The sequence below is a fragment of the Leptinotarsa decemlineata genome, unplaced genomic scaffold (assembly GCF_025532065.1).
Source record: "Leptinotarsa decemlineata unplaced genomic scaffold, Ldec_3_MD MMD2_tig00000882_RagTag_RagTag, whole genome shotgun sequence".
NCBI lineage: Eukaryota > Metazoa > Arthropoda > Insecta > Coleoptera > Chrysomelidae > Leptinotarsa > Leptinotarsa decemlineata.
Genome location: NW_027412556.1, coordinates 2,284,864 through 2,303,537, shown reverse-complemented (window position 1 = coordinate 2,303,537; position 18,674 = coordinate 2,284,864). Strand labels below are relative to the sequence as shown.

At 33.4% G+C, this 18,674-nt stretch overlaps 2 protein-coding genes and 1 long non-coding RNA gene across 6 annotated transcripts; 1 reads left to right on the top strand and 2 right to left on the bottom strand.

The window, feature by feature from the left end:
• Positions 1 to 3: 3 nt before the first annotated feature.
• LOC141482122 (uncharacterized) lies at positions 4 to 6,385 on the top strand. The gene is made up of 2 exons (XR_012465355.1): positions 4 to 2,316; positions 5,685 to 6,385. It is a non-coding gene; the product is annotated as an uncharacterized lncRNA (long non-coding RNA).
• Positions 3,420 to 17,692, bottom strand: LOC141482119 (uncharacterized). Of its 3 annotated transcripts, none has more exons than XM_074174782.1 (4): positions 17,056 to 17,692; positions 6,589 to 6,726; positions 4,752 to 5,096; positions 3,420 to 4,004 (listed from the first exon to the last, which is right to left on the bottom strand). In XM_074174782.1, exons 1-4 carry the CDS (start codon positions 17,306 to 17,308, stop codon positions 3,517 to 3,519), a joined length of 1,224 nt encoding a protein of 407 aa, XP_074030883.1. In that variant the 5' UTR covers positions 17,309 to 17,692; the 3' UTR covers positions 3,420 to 3,516. The 3 variants fall into 3 exon arrangements, with proteins under 3 accessions (XP_074030883.1, XP_074030882.1, XP_074030884.1); XM_074174781.1 differs by lacking the exon at positions 17,056 to 17,692 and adding an exon at positions 6,780 to 7,076; XM_074174783.1 differs by lacking the exon at positions 6,589 to 6,726 and having other exon boundaries at positions 17,056 to 17,690.
• On the bottom strand, positions 12,534 to 14,529 carry LOC111510617 (uncharacterized). 2 transcript variants are annotated; one of them, XM_074174787.1, is made up of 5 exons: positions 14,361 to 14,529; positions 13,863 to 14,280; positions 13,500 to 13,750; positions 13,315 to 13,380; positions 12,534 to 13,242 (listed from the first exon to the last, which is right to left on the bottom strand). In XM_074174787.1, the coding sequence occupies exons 2-5, from the start codon at positions 13,964 to 13,966 to the stop codon at positions 12,749 to 12,751; spliced, it is 915 nt and encodes a 304-aa protein (XP_074030888.1). In that variant the 5' UTR covers positions 13,967 to 14,280; positions 14,361 to 14,529; the 3' UTR covers positions 12,534 to 12,748. The 2 variants fall into 2 exon arrangements, with proteins under 2 accessions (XP_074030888.1, XP_074030887.1); XM_074174786.1 differs by having other exon boundaries at positions 13,863 to 14,529.
• Positions 17,693 to 18,674: the final 982 nt, after the last annotated feature.

Here is an 18,674-nt window from a genome sequence, read left to right as displayed (position 1 = left end):
TCTTACAACGAAATTTCATTATACAGAGTGATCCATATTAATGTGATGACGTCATCGGTATTTTTTTAAATGCAACACCCTGTATTTGGTGTTAGTTTTAGATAATCCGTAACGATCTGATTCCGAAAAGGTATGATACTTGGGGTCTAACGGTCAGAATATGAAAGATGTGCGCTTAGAAAATAAATTTTATTGATATTTAATAAAAGTAGAAATTAATTCATTATTTTATATTTTTTCTAATGATTAATTTAACTGGGATACACTACAAAAACACACTTTTGTCTATTTTCCACGGTATTTCTTCATTGTTGACCAGTTTCGGCTATTACACCATTTTGAAATGTAGGCAAAAGTGTGTTTTTGTAGTATATCCTCAGTGAACATGAATTTCCACAAAATAAACAAGTTGTCAACCATAGAACATTAATTAAACAATGGGAAAGTAATCCAGCAATAAATATATGACGTTATTTTAAATGTTCGAACTGTAGTCCTTGCTGTAATTGACAGTAACTGTGCTAACAAGTATTTCTTATTAATTTCAAAAAACTAAGCGGTTATTTTTTTTTTGTTATTGTGAAATGTCATTATTTCGGTTGACATTCAGCAACTGTTAAATAGGACAGTAGTTGTTGTATTAATTCGTGAATTTTCTTTAGTATTGCTTCGAATTAATTTGAAGTAGTAATAAATTCAAGTGTAAAGTAAAGAATTGAAATACTTATGATGATTGGCTATGGAGGTGTGTAACTTATTTAATGAAAAATATCCATAAAGTCGCATAACGCAGTCAGCAGTAAGTAAGATTGAAAATAAATTTCGAGAAACTGATACAGCAGTTGAAAATGCACGCAAATCAGGTCGTCCTTCTGTAAATGATGATACAAAACTAGATGTTCTACTTACTTTTGAAGAAGATATGCACACTTCTGTTCGTAAGGTTAGTCGTAATTTCGATGTCAGTAAAACAACTGTACATCAATTATTAAAATTGGAAAAATAGCATTTCTTTGAAATAGAACTTCTACAGGAATTAAACGAGGATGATCCAGATAGAAGAATGGAATTTAGTGAAGTCATGTCACCGAGACCATCTCCTCGTGAAAAATATAATTTTTTCTGATGAAGCCACTTTTACATTAAATGGTGGGGTCAACCGTCAGAATTGTAGGTACTGGACCAAAGAAAACCCCACTGGATGCGTGAGTATCATACACAATACCCGCAAAAGGTAAATGTATGGGCTGGCTACTTTTTCGGCGGTACTTTAGACGGGCCAACATACCTTCAGTTTTTAAGGAGATATCTTGTACCTACTTCAATTTATTCCCAGTAGAATTAATCCTGAAAGTTTTGATGAAAATTTATGGTTTCAACAGATTGGTCCGCCTCCACACTATGCTGCAGATGTTCGAAGGTATCTCGACCGATGGATTGGTAGACTTGGACGTATCAAATGGCCAGCGAGGTCGCCAGACTTATATCCGTTGGATTACTTTATGTGGGGCCATCTGAAGAATGTTGTTTATAAAATGAAACCAGCAAATATTCAAGAATTAAAAGAGAGAATTCGAACAGAAATAAACAATATTTCTCAAGAAACCATAAACAAGGTTCAACAAGAATTTATTCAACGTTTAGGTTACTGTCAAATACAGCAAGGACTACAGTTAGAACATTTAAAATAAAGTCATGTATTTATTACTGGATTACTTTCCCATTGTTAAATTAATCATTAGAAAAAAATATAAATTAATAAATAATTTCTACTTTTAGCAGATATCAATAAAATGTATTGAGTGCAAATCTTTCAAATTCTGTTCGTTAGACCCTAATTATCTTACCTTTTCGGAATCAGCTCGTTAGATTATCTAAAACTGACACCAAATACAGGGTGTTGCATTTAAAACAATTACCGATTACGTCACCACATTAATATGGATCACCATGTATAATGAAATTTTGTTGTAAAATGTAGAATATTAAAATTAAAAATCGCCATGTTTCAGGTTTTTGTAAAGGGACCTTTGGTTTTGGAAATATAGAATTTATTCCATTTTTCACGGACACACTGTATAAGCAATACAAAGGCAAAGAATATAAAGCCCGTAGAAGCCCAGAAGTGCCATTTTCGTGCCACCAGAGGGCGGTGGCAGTACGATATCAGTATTTAATGTATCAACAGAATTGGGTAGCCAACAGTCGCTAACAACCAGTCGGCCGGATCATATCGAAGTAGGAACCTCTACCAAGTTCTATTGGTAATCACATTAAATACTGACATCGTACTGCTATCGCCCTCTAGTGGTCAGGGTAAGTACTAAAACGTTTAGGTTGCACGAAAATGCCACTTCTGAGCTTCTATGGGCTTTGTATTCTTGGATATAAGATAGAAAAATGCAATAGTACTTTGGATTATTTCAGGTATCCTGATATGAATTATATATCCATACAGCAGGTATCAAAAGAAAATTATTATCCTTTGAACTCAGTAAAAGAATTAATTCTTCAAAAAACAGCCAAAAAAGTCTTTATTCAATACAGAAATATTATTTAAGCGGCCTCAACTTCTTTTAGGAGTCGAGGATGCATTTGATTTGATACTTTATCTGGATAGTTCTTTAAATACCAAAATTATGTGCTTTCAGATGTATACAAATATTGTGGCATTTACATGTTTTGAGACTGAATATATACCTTTCTCCTTTACCCTTTCCAGTCATATATATTGTACATAATTGAAAGATCTGATTAATAAATAAACGTTTTATTGTTTGTATATTAAACTATGTTTGATATTTCACTATTTTTCTCATTTTTTTTATAAGTAAATGTTTTCATTAAAATGTGTATTGTTTGCCACCATAATTATTTTGGTTTTGCTAAATAAAGTCATCATTCATAAAGGGTTCATTCTCTGAAAAGGGTAACTTACAATTTCCCTTAATTTTAGTCTGGTCAGCATAGAAATGTTTCACAAAAAACAAGACTTTGAATCCACATCAGTTGAGATTCTGAATGAGATAATTTTCATTAATTTTTTCATCATTTTCAATGTTGCCCCTTCAAGGAAGCCCCCCTCAGATATAATACACTTGTTCAGCGACTCGATTTTAATCTTCTCAATTTCGTAGCAAACTCATCTTTTTCATGGGTCTCTCCAATCTTGGAAATAGGAAAAAGTCGCAGGGGGCTAAATTTGGGGAATACGGCGGCTGAAGCACGACCATGAGGTACGACTATGTGGCAAGAACTTATGATGCATTAAGTCACAGAAATCGAAGAAAACTGTGCAAAACCTTGAGGTTAGATCAAACTAGACGTGATTCTTTTGGTCTTGGCTTTCCTGGGCTCTTTCATTGCGATGATTGGACTTTGGTTTCGATGTCACAATCATATACCCACGATTCGTCACCAGTTAGGACTTTTTTTAAACAATCTGGATGGCCGTTGACGTCACTAAACAATTCTTGAGCGATCCTCATGCAACGGTTTTATTAGTCAAAAATAATATCACTCTTTTCCATTGCTTAAATGAACAAGGTATTTTTCAAAAGCTGCAAGTTTCCTTTCCTCGATATCCAATTTTCTTTTCATCATGTCCATTCTCTCCCGATGCCTTTTTTGCTTTTCCACAATTTTTCTTTCGTAACATTCACAATCTCCTTTATACTTTTTGCTACTTTGTTCCGTGCTCTCCTCATCCTGTGCATTACAAACATCATTATGAAATTCGTAATTTGTTTGATCACCATTATGTTTTTGAACCAGACTCTCCCATTTACTTTCACAGCTTTCTGGTGATCTGTGTATATTCTTTGAGCTCAACTCACTAGATATTTGACTCCATGTTTGAAGTCCATGACCTTCTTTGGCGAAAGATTTTCTAAGATGACCATACGCTTCGACTAGTGCTGAAGTTTCAGAAAATGACCAAAATTCGCAATCGTTGCCGACAATTTCATTTTCACCTGCAGTTTCATCATATTCGATTTTAATATCTGAAATGATAACAGAATCAGGATCAAATATACTTTATTTATATCATATATTGAAGTAATTTGCAGTGTATAAATAGAATATATAAATATACATAAAAATGTAAATAAAATGAGAATTTTCAGTCGGATCAGCTCAAACAGATCTTCAAAATTAGGCAACAGATTTTGATGAGGGTTTTTAATAGATAAAGTGATTCAAGAGGAAGGTTTATATGTATATAACATGCATAATATAGTAGAGAAATACCTATAGTTTTAGAGGTTTCTGATGTGATGTAAATAAACACTTTTTTTACGCTCACATTGCAAACGCTAGCCGAACCCTACTAGATGGATCAAAATAATGTGCTACAGTATTCTACACCTTAAAAAGGTCTACAAAAAAGTCCAGATGGTATGTCTACTTCTTAGGGATAACCCACAATAACCATTTTTTATCCTTTACTTTTTTACAAAGTGATTTTTAGCAATACAGCATTAATCCTTATCGATTTAGATACCTCAAAAAAATTTGCATTCAATAAAGGTCAATATTGCTTTTTACAGCATATAATTTAAATGAATATTCTCAAATATATTACAGATTTTAAATGCAGGGACATAGCGTTTGCAAGTTGAAGAGCGCACTTCGCTCTATAACACTTTATGATTTGTAGCAATCACACGTGTTTAAATGTATATTTAGTATCAGCATTGCACCCGTGCTGAGCCGGGGCGGTCGCTAGTATAACCATACAACTACCCTACCTTCTATTTCATCTATTATTGATTCCTTCTCAGTTTTGAAAATGGCTTCCATTTCATTAACGAACATAAATTTACTGCCCCCAACTTTGTCTTTGATATAGGTTCTGTAAGCCTTCACAAGATTTTTCCACTCAGTTTCACATTCCTTCGGATTTTTTTGAATATCCTCACAATCCAATTCAGCTGATATCAGATTCCACACACTTGCATTACTTGAAATGATTTTAAACAAATGTTCATGTTTTCTGTATGCTCCTATCAGCTTCAATGATTCGTCGTGGTTGAAAAATACCAATTCGCCAACTACCTCATCCTCTTCTTTGCAGAATGTATCTGGTTCAGTCTCTGAAATTTTAAATAGTTTTGTAGTCAAAATTCTATGATTCACTTTGTCACAGATTTCAACAAATTTTGATCAGTTGGAGTTGATGTAAAAATTGAACATTTCAGAAGAACGAATGAATTTTGTGAAAACCCAGTCGATTTTATAATTATCTTTCATGAATAATGTATGTTTCAAATTGTTAAATTTTATTTTTTCGAGTGGCACGTTAATGCACCTGGTCAGTCTTCATTACTCGCAGATTTTTGGCTAAAAACAAAACCGTAATCATGCCTTAGCCACCGTATTCACCAGATTTGGCCCCCTGCGACTCTTTCCTGTTCCCAAGATTGAAGAGACCCATGAAAGGAAGGAATTTTGCGATGACTTTCTAAAATTGATAAAAGCGAATAATTATTTATTTCTATCTGGAATATTAGGTAGTCATATGAAATGTATGAAAATTGTCGGTAAGGGTAAATGTTCTAGGGATAGTGCTGAAGGACAACTGGCAATTAAAAAATAGTCTTGGCAACTATATACATAAGAAATTATAATTGGCGGCTAGTTAATCTAAAAAAGATTTTCCTAAACTTACCAGGGATTTTCAGAGATGGTACAGCTGTTTTTTTTTATATCCCACTTGGTACCTATCACCAAAACCATATACCCTAGACATTTCAAGACAATGCTAGACAACAGAGACGGAAAAAAGCGCCATCTGAAGATTTGTATCAGTACCATTGTGACGGACGCGGGATATTCAAATGTTGTATATAGTTAGAATATTCATTTTATTCAAATGTTTTTTTGGAAATTTCAGCGTATTGTTTAGAGTCTCAAACTACACTTTATATTAAGTGTTGTGTGGACTTTAAACAATACGCTGAAATTTCCAAAAACAATGTAAAAATTATAGTTAGAACAAATTCTTAACCAACCACTGCTTTGTGTTGCAGGGTAATAAGGTTTAAAAAAAAAAGCTGAATTATTATAGATTTTTTATTCAGAACATTACAACATTAAGCATTTTGTGTGACTATTTGTTCAGGTTGCTTAAAATTCTTTTTCTTTATTCTGTTTAAACGAATTTTATTGGCTTGTAATTTAATTACATTTGTACCTGTATACAGTTTCGATTTTCCCTGTATAATTTGATTTACACGCTTGCACCAATTATGTGTGATAGTTGTTATGGTGAATTTTATAACAAATTGAATTATATTATTTTTATGTTCCTCTTTGTTGCAAGATAAGAATTCGAAGCTAACCTTGCCTCTCATTGTATTTTCAATTATACGAATTAAATGTTTGAAGTATGGTTGTTTATCTAAACAATAGTTTATCACTTGGACAATATCATGAAAAGAAGTGAGAAATGATAACGTTGGGTATCACAATCTTCTAGTGAAAGATCCACCATATTCTCTAAACGAAATTAACAAATTTTGGTGTGAATGATAATTCATTGTGAACATACAATTCGATATATGTCTGTATGTTTATATTCATTACCTTCAATACTGTGAGAAGATTCGTTCAATTCTGGAAACTCAATGACTAACTCATTAAATCGAGTACTTTCTTGAGCAGAACTATTTGAAGACTTAGATGTTGATGGAGTATCATATACATCATTTGGGCCTGTTGAACCTATAAAAAAGTCTTGTTTCATTTGAGTTTCACGAATTAAAAGTTTTATTCACCAGGAAGATTTAGAGTTGGAACAGCGTTCCCAAATAACTTGTGAGACCAAGCAGAAATGTATTTTGCCTCAAAATGACTATCACACAGCCTTCTAGAACCGTAAACTTCTTTTGGGTTCATTTCCATCAGTTCCAAGTTATTAATTACCAGTATCCATTTCTTGAACCTATTTATATCTTTATCTGGATTAGGGAACGCATGTCTTATACTAGATACACTTTTGCAATAAGGAACGCAACATTTGTTGTGGTAAACCATTGTAAAACAACAATCAAAATAACGAAATAAATAAACACTTAAGGGCCCTGTAAACGATCAAATTATTTGTCAAATATTCGTTTGACAAACGTGTTTGTCAAATTTTTTGAAAGTGTGCGAGCTTGTTTGACGTGTTTGTCAAACAATGTAAATGTTTGACCTGTTTGATGGAAATTTTGATTGACGGTGTGTTTGGCAAACCTGTTTGATAGTGTGCAATGGTGTTTGTCAAATAAGATTCTCAGTTATTGCCTTGATACCATGGAGAACACAACTGCGACAATCAATAACGGCAACATGTCAGAAAAAGAATGTCTTTTGGAATTTATCTCCGTATATCGCGACATGCCGATGCTGTGGAGAATAAAATCAAAAGACTATATGGATAAACACAAGAGAATGAATGCGATCAAAAAAATGACGGAGTTATTGAAAGTGTCTCGCGGGAACATCACTGAAGAAGATGTTAAAAAAAAAATTAATATTTTACGAACAACTTTCAAGCGTGAAAATAATAAGGTGAAGAAATCTATGCTTTCTGGATCTGGTACTGATGAACTCTATGTACCTTCATTATGGTACTACAAAGAGCTTGAATTTCTACAAGACCAAGTGGAGGAAGAATCGGGGATCAGTTCAATAACAGGACAAACGGTAAATAGTAACAATGTTTATTTTATTTTAATTCTACAAGTACAACATATACAGTTACCCACTCTAAACATTTGAAATTTTTTCATTTTCAAATAAGAATTCATTTTCAAAAGAATATTTTTATAAACAACTTGTTACAAATAGGTACAACATAATATTTTAACCTAACCAATAATAATATTTTAACTTAACCAATTAATAAATATTTTTTATTTTCACAAGTACAGCAAATACGATTAGGTACCTATTCTAAACATTTGTTTTGCCATGGAATAGCACCCGTTGAATTAAAATATTCACAAAAATCATCTCTCACTTCTTTTGCTAATGTAGCGCTATTTCCAGCCCGTGCACGTTCGATATTCAACAATTGATTTGACTCATTTCTCCAAGATCCTTGTATGACAGTCCCTGTAACACAATCTTCCATGTCTAATTCTCCATTCCTAATGTAGTTTTTTTGTTTCATTAGTAAATTGTGTAAATGACAACACGCCATTACTACAATTTTAGCTTTTGTAGGACATAATTTGATGGGTTTTTGGAGAATCTTAAAACGACTCGCAAGAATGCCGAATACATTTTCAATTATTCGCCGAGCACGGGATAAACGATAATTGAAAATCCTTCTGTTGTCATTAAAACCTGCTTATTGTAGGGCTTCATAAAATTTGGAAGAAGCTGGAAAGCTTCATCGCCTACAAATACAAATGGCATTTTTTTATTAAAGTTTGGCAATTCCTGTGGCTCTGGAATCTGCAACTGGTTGTTCTCAAACATATTCCAAAATTTTGTATTTTTAAGTACTCCTCCATCTGACACTCTACCATTTGTACCGACATCAATCATGATAAATTCATAATTTGCATTAGCTATGGCCATAAGCACTATGCTGTGTGTTCCCTTATAATTATAATAATAGGACCGGAATGCTCAGGTTTTTGTAACGTGATATGCTTTCCGTCTACAGCTCCGATGCAATTATCAAAGTTCCATGAATTTCCAAATTGTCGTGCCAATATTTTCCAACTTTCTTGTGTTTTGGGTATCTGAAACATAAAAATACTTATTATTATTATGTAATATGTTTATTATTATGTATTATTATTATTATGTAATATGTTTATATTTATTGTTTTGGTTTCTAGGATCATCGTCAAAACTATCAACATCAACATCAACACAATCACCTTTGCCACCTTCAGCATCTATTAGTCCTGTACAAATAAAAAAGAAGAAAAAGGAGGACTTGCAACAGGACTTATTGACATTAGCCAGGGATCATTTCAAAAAACCTGAAAATGAATATCAGGTGATGGCAAGAAACTGGGCCTTTAAGCTAGAGCGCATGTCTGGAGAACAAAGAAGACTGGCAGAAAAATTTATAAACGAAATACTCTTTGAAGAGAAGAAGGAAACCTTCATCGACATTCGGTAGTTATTAATCCGTCTCAGCCAGCACTCGCTTGGAACACTCCATCACCTACTCCGTACAGCCCATCTCCTATTTCACAACAATCATATCTGTCCAATACGGAGCAACCTGTGTGGTTTCATATTTCAGACTCGCAAACAAATGAAACTAATACAGAAACTGAAGATGATACAGCAGCCAAATTTATAAACAATTTTTATTCTCTTTAAATTATATATTTTGTAATTTTGAAATAAAAATCTTACCTGAATATTGCTTAATTTTTCATTTATTGCCTCACAAGTTTCAATGATAATGCCGCTGAGTGTACGAGGTGCAATGCAGGCTTGAAATTTTAGGTCTTCAAAATCGGCGCCACTAGCCAGGTACCTCAAGGTTATAGATAATCTTTGAGAAGCTGGTATAGATTTACGCATAACGGTATCTTGTTTTGCTATGCAAGGACTTAGCAATGTTAATAAATCTTCAAATGTTTTATGGTCCATGCGCAGGAAGTTTGCATAGTCATTTGGTTCTGTGAGCACTATTTCCCGTAACAAATTTTCGTGCGTATATTTATCCCGTAATTTCAACCATTCTCTAGACCATCGACGACCTTTTTTCTTTTTCTTCATACATAGTGCTAGTGTCAATGCCAAAAACGCCTTATCTGTATTATCACTCATTGTTATATACGACAGAAGATGATAACAACACACGAACGTCAAGGAGAAAACTGAAATATGGGCAAATTTATTTGATCTATTGGTTTGATCGTATGCGCTTTTGTTTGATGAAAACATGAAGTTTGACAAACAAATTCGACAAACAAATTTGACCGTCTACAGGACCCTTTAGGGTACACAGTCAAACAACACCACAGACCAACAACACGAGTCACATGACCATTTTTTATATATTATGCACATGTTCTTCTTCTTATTTTTGACATACATCACAAACCACAAGAATATATGTGGGTCCGTGACATAAAATCAAAGAACAAATTTACAGTGGCATATGGTCTGTGCCTATCACCAAACAATCTTCTGAAAAATGATCATGACACTTGACAGACAAGATATTTATCATAAATCTGTGGAACAGACAAAATATTGTAATCAGGGGAATGGTCCTCCTGACGAAAATCAAGTAGTTTTCATAAAAGAGCTCTAAAACAACGCATTTCAAACTTATCATTTCAACCTTTTTCTTTGAAAAATTATTTAACTTCTTAAAAAAGAGGAATGAAATAATGCATTCAACATTCAAAGGGATTCGTTTCTATTTCACCATTTGGCAACATCGGTTATAGATAATAAAAGACAATGAATCTGTTACCAGTGTGAGACAAACAAAGATGACATATTCCAGAGGCGTGCTGTTCTGTTTACTTATGTTCCGAGACATTCTGTGACATATGACATTTTGTGCACCTAACCTATCTTCCTCTATATAAATAAATAACAAAACAACTGTTGTTTATGTGGCTTGTGGACGTAGTATTGAACTATAATTTATATTTTGCCTTAATTATTGATTTTTATAAAGATAATTTTCCTTTTTTAAAGTAGAATATCTAGTTAAGGTAAAATTATTTCAACTTGATATAGGCTTGTTGCCAATATGTGAATTAGAAACAAATCCCTTCAAAAAAATTAAAACCCAACATTTGAAACATCAATTTGAATACTTTTCGAAGTGAATTTGAAAAACTCATGAATTAAACTCAACTTTATTTTGTTCAAACTTGCATTTGCTGTAATAACCCAAATTGAGGAATATTCCCCATTCTTTCAACCCATGCTTGAAGAATTTCTGGTTCATTTTTTGGAAAACGATGCTATTTGCTTCGGGATCTACAATTCTCCACACAACACTTTTGTTGAGGCATTATAGTTTTGAAAAAAAACTGAATTGAATAAACAATGTGGAAAACTTGGCCATTGCAGAAAACTGGCTATATTACTCATTTTAAAGGCCAATAACCAATATTACAAGTCTCAACAACTTGTGATCTGTGACTGTGATCAATATCAAAAACATTCACTTTACTGGCGACACAATATAAGATTAATAATAATGTTTTCTATTGCAATAGTGATACGGTATGCTGTGCACAGCATACCTAGGTATGCTGTGACCGTATGCATCAAAAATCAAACTTTCAAAAGGTTAATTCTCATTTTCCCTAAAAATGTAGGGGAGATGTGGGTAATCAAAATCAGTTAACAATGATGATCACCATGATCACCTACTAAGGTTATGTCGATGGTCGCGACCGAGCGATGCCAACATACATATGAGCTAGCTTTGCGTCATTTCCATGCACGGAGGGTGGCACACCCTCGCACTTCACACTCACAAGTCCTGTTTTGTTGACATACAGTTTACACATATACATATTTTCATATATGCTTCTTACAATATTATTAGACATTGCTGCAGACAGAAGCTTTGGTTGAGAGTTCTGGTGTATTATGATTCTTATTCGCTATGGATGTGACCTGTGATCACAGAACGTAGTTGTGTTGCTTGGATGGGATTTCAAATAGTATGGTTACCAACATCAAAATAGTACAACTTTTGAAAAAAATTGTAAATTATGATCAGTTACTGACTAGGTTATACATAAAACTTATATATTTTTATGGGTGCCGTTGATTACAGCATAAGCTAAATTTCAGAAATTCAGACTGATTTCTTATTTTTCAAATCTTACTATCAAATAAAAATTCGAGTTGGCACCCGAAACGCTCGGGGGTACTCTAAACCCTTAACATTTTTTTTAAACTTGGGAAAAACAACTGTTGCAAAGAAAAGACACTAAAAGTTGGGCTGCTGTCCCTGCCGCTTAACGACGCGTCAAGGGAGGATTTAGATAAAAAGTCCGGGGAGGGAATTTATGAATTTCAGGAGAGGGTAATATTCAGGAGGAATAATTTATATTTGAAAATATGTGCCTGTATATATAACGACACTCATTTGCAATGTATCGAATGTTTAAAATAAACACTGTTCCCAAGCGCCAGAGCTGCAACACTCTTTTTGACGCGAGTTTCACCAAGTTGGTGTCTTCAGGAGATGAAGTATTTGAGGAATCTTCTGAAGGTCGATGGTATCAAAGGTGAATGAATCGAAGATTACATACAACTAAAAAAATCCCAAAGAACAGAATTGCTTCGAGTTCAACAACTGTTTCTAAAGACAACACAAAAACATTGCATGGTAAATTTTGTTTTGGCCATCAGCAGCATCAGCCATCAGCATTTTTGATCATGAAGTTGTAGACTACAACATTCATGTATTAAATTGTCGTGAATTTTCAGCCAATCTAATGATTGTGTTCTTGGTCTTTTGTGAAAATTTACAGTGATTTTCTGTGAAACTAGCCACGCTTAACAGCTCATTATCACGAAACATTGAATAAAAAAGCATAGAAAATTTTATTTTGTCAGAGTTTCATAAAAAACAAAAATATCACAAGATTTTCATGAATCCTTCAAAATAAGGAAATAAATCATATGAAAAACCACCTTCTGATACAGAATCTATAACTATACATTTCAACATTCAGAATTCCAAATGAGAATTCATATACATGTATACAATAATCAATCACAGACTTGTTTCAGGATATAACTATTTTACGGTACTCAGATGGGCAAGGTATTTTTCGAAAGCTGCAAGTTTCCTTTCCTCGATTTCCAATTTTCTTTTTATCAAGTCCATTCTCTCCCGATGCCTTTTTTGTTTCTCCACGATTTTTCTTTTGTAACATTCACAATCTCCTTTGTGCTTTTTGCTACTTTGTTCAACACTCCCCTCATCTTGTGCATTACTCACATCATCACTTTCATTATAATATTCATAATTTGTTTGACAACTATTGTGCTTTTGGACCAGACTCTCCCATTTCCTTTCACAGCTTTCTGGAGACCTGTGTATATTCTTTGAGCTCAACTCAGTAGATATTCGATTCCATGTTGGAAGTTCATGACCATCTTCGGCAAAAGATTTTATGTGATGACCATATGCTTCGACTAGTGCTGAAGTTTCAGGAAATGTCCAAAACTCATCTTTGTTCTCGACAATTTCATTTTCATCTGCAGTTCCATCATAATCAATTTTTATATCTGAAACAATAAAAGAATCAAGTACACTTTATTGTCGGAAGAATATAATTCTTATTGACAATAAAAGCATACCTGAGATATCTGTAGCAGCTGGAGAAGCTACGGTTTCTGCGTGCATGGCGATGTTACTAGTAATGTCTAAAAATAACAAATTATCATTTAGAAATGCAAGATATTACAATCAATATGTGAACTTGGGACACAACAAAGGTATCCGTCAAAAAATATGTACTAAGAATATGCAAAATGGTACTCACCGTCCAAGACAGCAATTTTCTTAGGAGGTCCATCGCAATTATCATTATCGATAACTTCCAAAGAGTGCTTAGGGGCACTGTGAGGAAATATGGATGGAACTGCATTTTGGAATAGATGTTTACGAATTCCAGATTGAGAAATGACTTCTTTGGCAAAATGTTTCTCACATACCCTAAAGTTTCTATGCAGGGCTTGTATACTTTTACCTAATAAATCCTCTCTGTTACATAACCGCAGCCAACTAGCAGCCCTAAAACGACATGAACAAAATATCAATTTATTTGCATGGGACATTTCCAAATGATTATAAATAAAATGTTCAAAAAGCTGCTGTGAAATGAAAATTATTAACATTTACCTACCTTGTAGAATCCTCTGGAATTCTGAACAAACTTATATTTGCGCCTGTTTTTGTCAAACAACCACGAACAACACAAACTGTTCCCCCTTTGCGAAACATTCTCATGTGTAAACTATATTTCACTTATATTCCAATAGTTATTGAAATAAAAGTTGTACACAGTTACAAAAGAACGTTAAGTGAAAAGTGAAAAGTGTTGAAGTTGAAACAACCTGTAACCGCACATGCGTATAGGTTGTTCAAGTTAGGAAGAGAATGACAGTCACAAGATGACAAGTAACGGCTTTCAAATTTTTTTGTACTGTTGGTATGTTTTATTGCTATTATCCTTACTCACTTTTAGTATTTGTTGAGACTATTTCGACAATGCTTTAGGCATATTGAATATACGCAGGTCTTATCAAAAGAAAATATTAGTTCTGAAAAGAAAAGAAAGACAGTTTTGAGTTTTTTTTTATTCGGCAACGTCTGAAATTTTACTTTCAGTTGAGCAACTTACAAAATGAAATGTTACTAGTTTCATTACTGTTGAACGCATTTCAATGGGAATTTTATCGTTGTCATGTTGGATATACAAAATTACCAAAATGACGTCATTCTCTTCTTAACGTGAACAGCCAAAAACTAGGTTCTGGCGGGAGGCCTAGCTTTCGCATCTGTATTTTAATCTGTGGTGATTATGTAAAACGCTGACAAATCCAGTCGTGGTAGAAAAAAATGGATGCGCTGTAGTCCTAAAAAAATGAAACTGTGAGACACAAACATAAAAGGTTCCGACAAAAGTGACACTACTGGTTCAAGCAATACTGTGCTTATGTAAATCTGTTTAAAATCTGTTTTTTCGTTAATCAGTAAAGACGTCAACATTTATAAATAAGGTGGATTACAGTGACAAGTATCATTCATATTTATCATATTTGTCTAAGGTTCGAGGAGTGTGACTGTATAATTCTGATATTCTGTGATATTATATGAAAACAAAATCAAAACCTCGCGATTTGAATTTCGACAGATCATCGTAAATCGCACAAAACCAATTGACAAAATGATATAATTTGACATTCTTCTTAGCACATATTCATTATTAGAGTTCTGTGTTTTTTGATGTGTTAATCACAGAACTCAGTACTTTCACTAGTCCTGTGGTACCTATTAACGCAAAGTGGAATAATAAGTTTGGTTTTTTATATTTACTAAAACAGAAAATTACTCTAAGTATATGATTTATTCACGACAGTATCCAAGGTGATTCGGACAACCACGTAGAGGGGAAACATGTATTTGAGAAAAAACCGAAAGGTCTCCAGAGGAGGCGGCGAATTTGGAAATTTTGTTTTTGATTGAAAAAAGTGTGTGAAAAAACCAGAATACGGCAACATTTGCCTCGAGCAATGCTGCGTCAAATCCACCCGAGAGGGAAGCAACGGCCATACAAATGGGGAGAGAGAGAGTATAGTTACTGAATACTGTGACCTTTGTATATAGTCTACATACAAAGCTGTGACATAAAGCAATTGCAAGATGCATAGAAACGCTGCTGTTTTACTGATTCACTTTTGATCCAAATATATACAATGTTGACAGACGGTGCAAGAATCAAAGTCTGTCGCGCGTATTTTATGACCTTGAATTTATAGACCTTGATGTGGAAAAAAATATCAATTCATTCCTGAATGTAAAAAACATTAAAATTGAAGTACTAGCTCGACATTGTCAAGAAGTGTCGCTTGAAGTGTAGTAGCACCTCTGTGAACAAAATGCTGATATTTATTGGATCTCATCATTATTTCTTTATCAAGAGTGTTATAGGTCCAGAGTACAATACAAAATAGAGAAGGGGTCCAGGTGGATATTCCATGGATCTGTATAATACATGTCACGTCACCATTTGTTGAACACACTACCGCCATCAGCGGTAAAGTTTTGTCTAAATCGAATAAACTAAGCAAGAAAAACTGTAGTGGAAGCAAGGAGCTACCATTGTGAATTAAGAGATGGCGCAAGTATTCTTTTTTTGGCGCGTTATAATAATAATAATAATAGCTTTACTGTCCAACAGTTACCCATTTACAGGACAATATAAAATTTTATTCACAGTACTTAACCATAAACGAAAAATAAAATTAAAAAAAAGAAAAACTAATTCTAATTACCTACTTCAAGTACATGTTAGCAATTCTAATAATGTTATGAAGGTTAGTGAAGAATAAATCACCATGGGCACAAATGCTATTGAAATTTGTGCACATAACATATATTGGGGAATTGAGCATAATATTAGTTCTTGCTCTGAGAGGTCTAAAAATGGATTGCAATCGTGAAGCTGGCCGTGGTACATTGAAGTTAATTTGTTCAAGAATTTTAGGACAGTCAACTCTCTCATTCACTAACTTGAATAAAATATGAGCGACGCACATTTTCTGCGATACTCTAAACTAAATAGTTCCAAACTTTCATAAATGACATCATTACTACGGTACGTCTCTCAGGGTAAGAACAATCTATTCTGGAAATTAGAAATTTACTAAACTTTCTTTGAACTCTTTCAATGGCTATGTTATGAATCTCATAGAATGGACACCAGACGATACTTGCATATTCTATCTTCGAATGTACATAGGTGAAATACAACAGCTTCATGGCTTTAATATTATGAAAGTTTCTGCAATTTCTAACAATGAAACCATAAGTTCCGAGAGATTCTGAAACTTTTCGTGAAATATGTCTACCAAATGTTAATTTATGAGTTAGCAAAAGAAGATATAGTTCACTATTATAAGGACTGTTATAAGGAAACAAGTATAGCTGAGGCACCAGTCAATCTAATAATAACACTGATGTTGTACATCGTTGTTGTACAATAATTTCAGATTAGGATTCCTGAAGTTTTTATCACATCCGTTCACAAATCACGTACTGCAATGAAATATTCAAATTGAAATACTTTTGACTCTCCTAGCTTGTTCTCTGAGATTTGGATGAATAACTAATTAAGATTTTTACGCATCTCAGAGGACAAACTAAAATAGGATGTTTGAGTAGTACCTATATTTCATTTGAGGATTGAGATGTCAGATCTGACTGTTAATGATGAGAAGTTGAACAGTCAGTCATCTGGAATAAATGTATTTATTTGACCTGAATTGTTTTATTACTTGGACGTTTTAAGAACTGAATGGAAATATTTCTCTTACCTTGCAAATATAATGTAGGCACAGCCATAGGTTGAAGTCTACTCGACATCGATGAATAGTATTTAGCTTCAAAATGTTTATGGCAAATTCTTTTAGAACGATAAACCATTACTGGGTTCATTTCATTGATATCCCTATCATTGATAGATTGCACCCATTTTCTGAATTGTTCCAAATGTTTTCCAGGATTTGGAAATTTGTGTAGCATTGCAGATGCTGAACATTTTGAAATGCAGCATTTCCTACACGACATAGTTGTGAATGAAGTTCACTAAGAATAAAAAAACACTAGCTAAATATGTTTACATGAGACACAAACTAACTGATCGGAGAACACTAATAAAAATAATACATTTAAAATTCGTTTTAAATGAAGTATGTCAACAAAACCTTATTTTCTTCTTCTTCTCTCTTTTCTTATGATCTCTGCTTCCATTACGGCGCAGTAGACCACTTCTATCACTGAAATCCTATTGTTCTGTGATATACACTTTGCATAGACCTCTACAGGTGGTCACAACGAACTACAAAAACGTCCCTAACCTTGAAACGTCAATAGAGTAAGTGGTTTGTGGTATAGTACAGCTGTGGTACAGCACAGAATATGGGACCACAGCATAGGTAACAACTGTTACCTGTTCTGTGATTGGATTGTGGATAATTACGCGATACTGTGAAGTAGTACGTGACGGTATTTTACTTTTCGAGAAATTAATGGTTAAACTAATTCTCCCCTGAAATAAAATTGACAAAACTTGAGTTCCTGACGGCATCATGTTTTCGTAAAAACAACACTGCTCCCACTTACCCACCAAAACTGAAACAATTTTCTTGACGCACATTTTACCAGTCAAAATGACTGGAGAAATTCATTTCAAAGAAGGCGGTTTCACGGTTTCTGCAAGAGTTTTATGTATTGGTGTGTTATATCTTGCTGATATTATGAATTTCGTCATCAATTGAAAAATATAGTGGTAACTCTTGTCAAAGAAGAAAAGAACAACTATTAGTTAACAATTATATAATACTAATAATTTTCATAAAAATAATAAATTTGTTTACAATATATATTTAAAGAATGTTATTCCATTTTTGTGGATAAAGTAATATTCCCAACTGTTTTTGAATGTATGACCTTCCACAATCTAAAAAATACACAAGGTTAAGTGCAAAGCTTTTGAAGTGGAAAGTATAATGAAGGGCAAACTGAAAAGTTCACCCCGGGAAGTTACCGTGTGCGTAATATAAACAATGGATAAGTACAAGAGTATTTGAATTTTGCCTTAAAATCGAATAATCATTGTATAACATGAACTGTCTATACTCAGCTTTCTTTAAATGGCCAACGTTTCGGAAAATAATCCTTTTCCGTTTTCAAACCTAAAAATTCACTTGCTGACAACAGCTTGTTTTGGATGTTTTGGAAAACGGACCGTTTTCCAAAACATCGATCAGCTAAAAAAAACTAAGTATAGAAATTCAATTTTCTCCACTGACTATTCAATTCGATAGTAAAAGTATGCAATAACTTGTCACGAAAAGCTAAAAATTAACAATTAAATTATACGAATGATAGCACTATTTCATTTAGATATAAAAAGAAATGAACTATAAATCAT

Excerpts from the sequence above, each read along its gene's own strand:
- LOC141482119 (XM_074174781.1), bottom strand. The coding sequence starts at position 7,038 with ATGGTTTACCACAACAAATGTTGCGTTCCTTATTGCAAAAGTGTATCT. Across the intron at positions 5,097-6,588 it reads ATCTTCTCACAGTATTGAAG|AGACTGAACCAGATACATTC; the intron begins GTAATGAATATA and ends TTAAAATTTCAG. Across the intron at positions 4,005-4,751 it reads AATAATAGATGAAATAGAAG|ATATTAAAATCGAATATGAT; the intron begins GTAGGGTAGTTG and ends TTATCATTTCAG.
- LOC111510617 (XM_074174786.1), bottom strand. The coding sequence starts at position 13,966 with ATGAGAATGTTTCGCAAAGGGGGAACAGTTTGTGTTGTTCGTGGTTGT. Across the intron at positions 13,381-13,499 it reads GAAAATTGCTGTCTTGGACG|ACATTACTAGTAACATCGCC; the intron begins GTGAGTACCATT and ends TGTTATTTTTAG. Across the intron at positions 13,243-13,314 it reads AGCTGCTACAGATATCTCAG|ATATAAAAATTGATTATGAT; the intron begins GTATGCTTTTAT and ends TTATTGTTTCAG.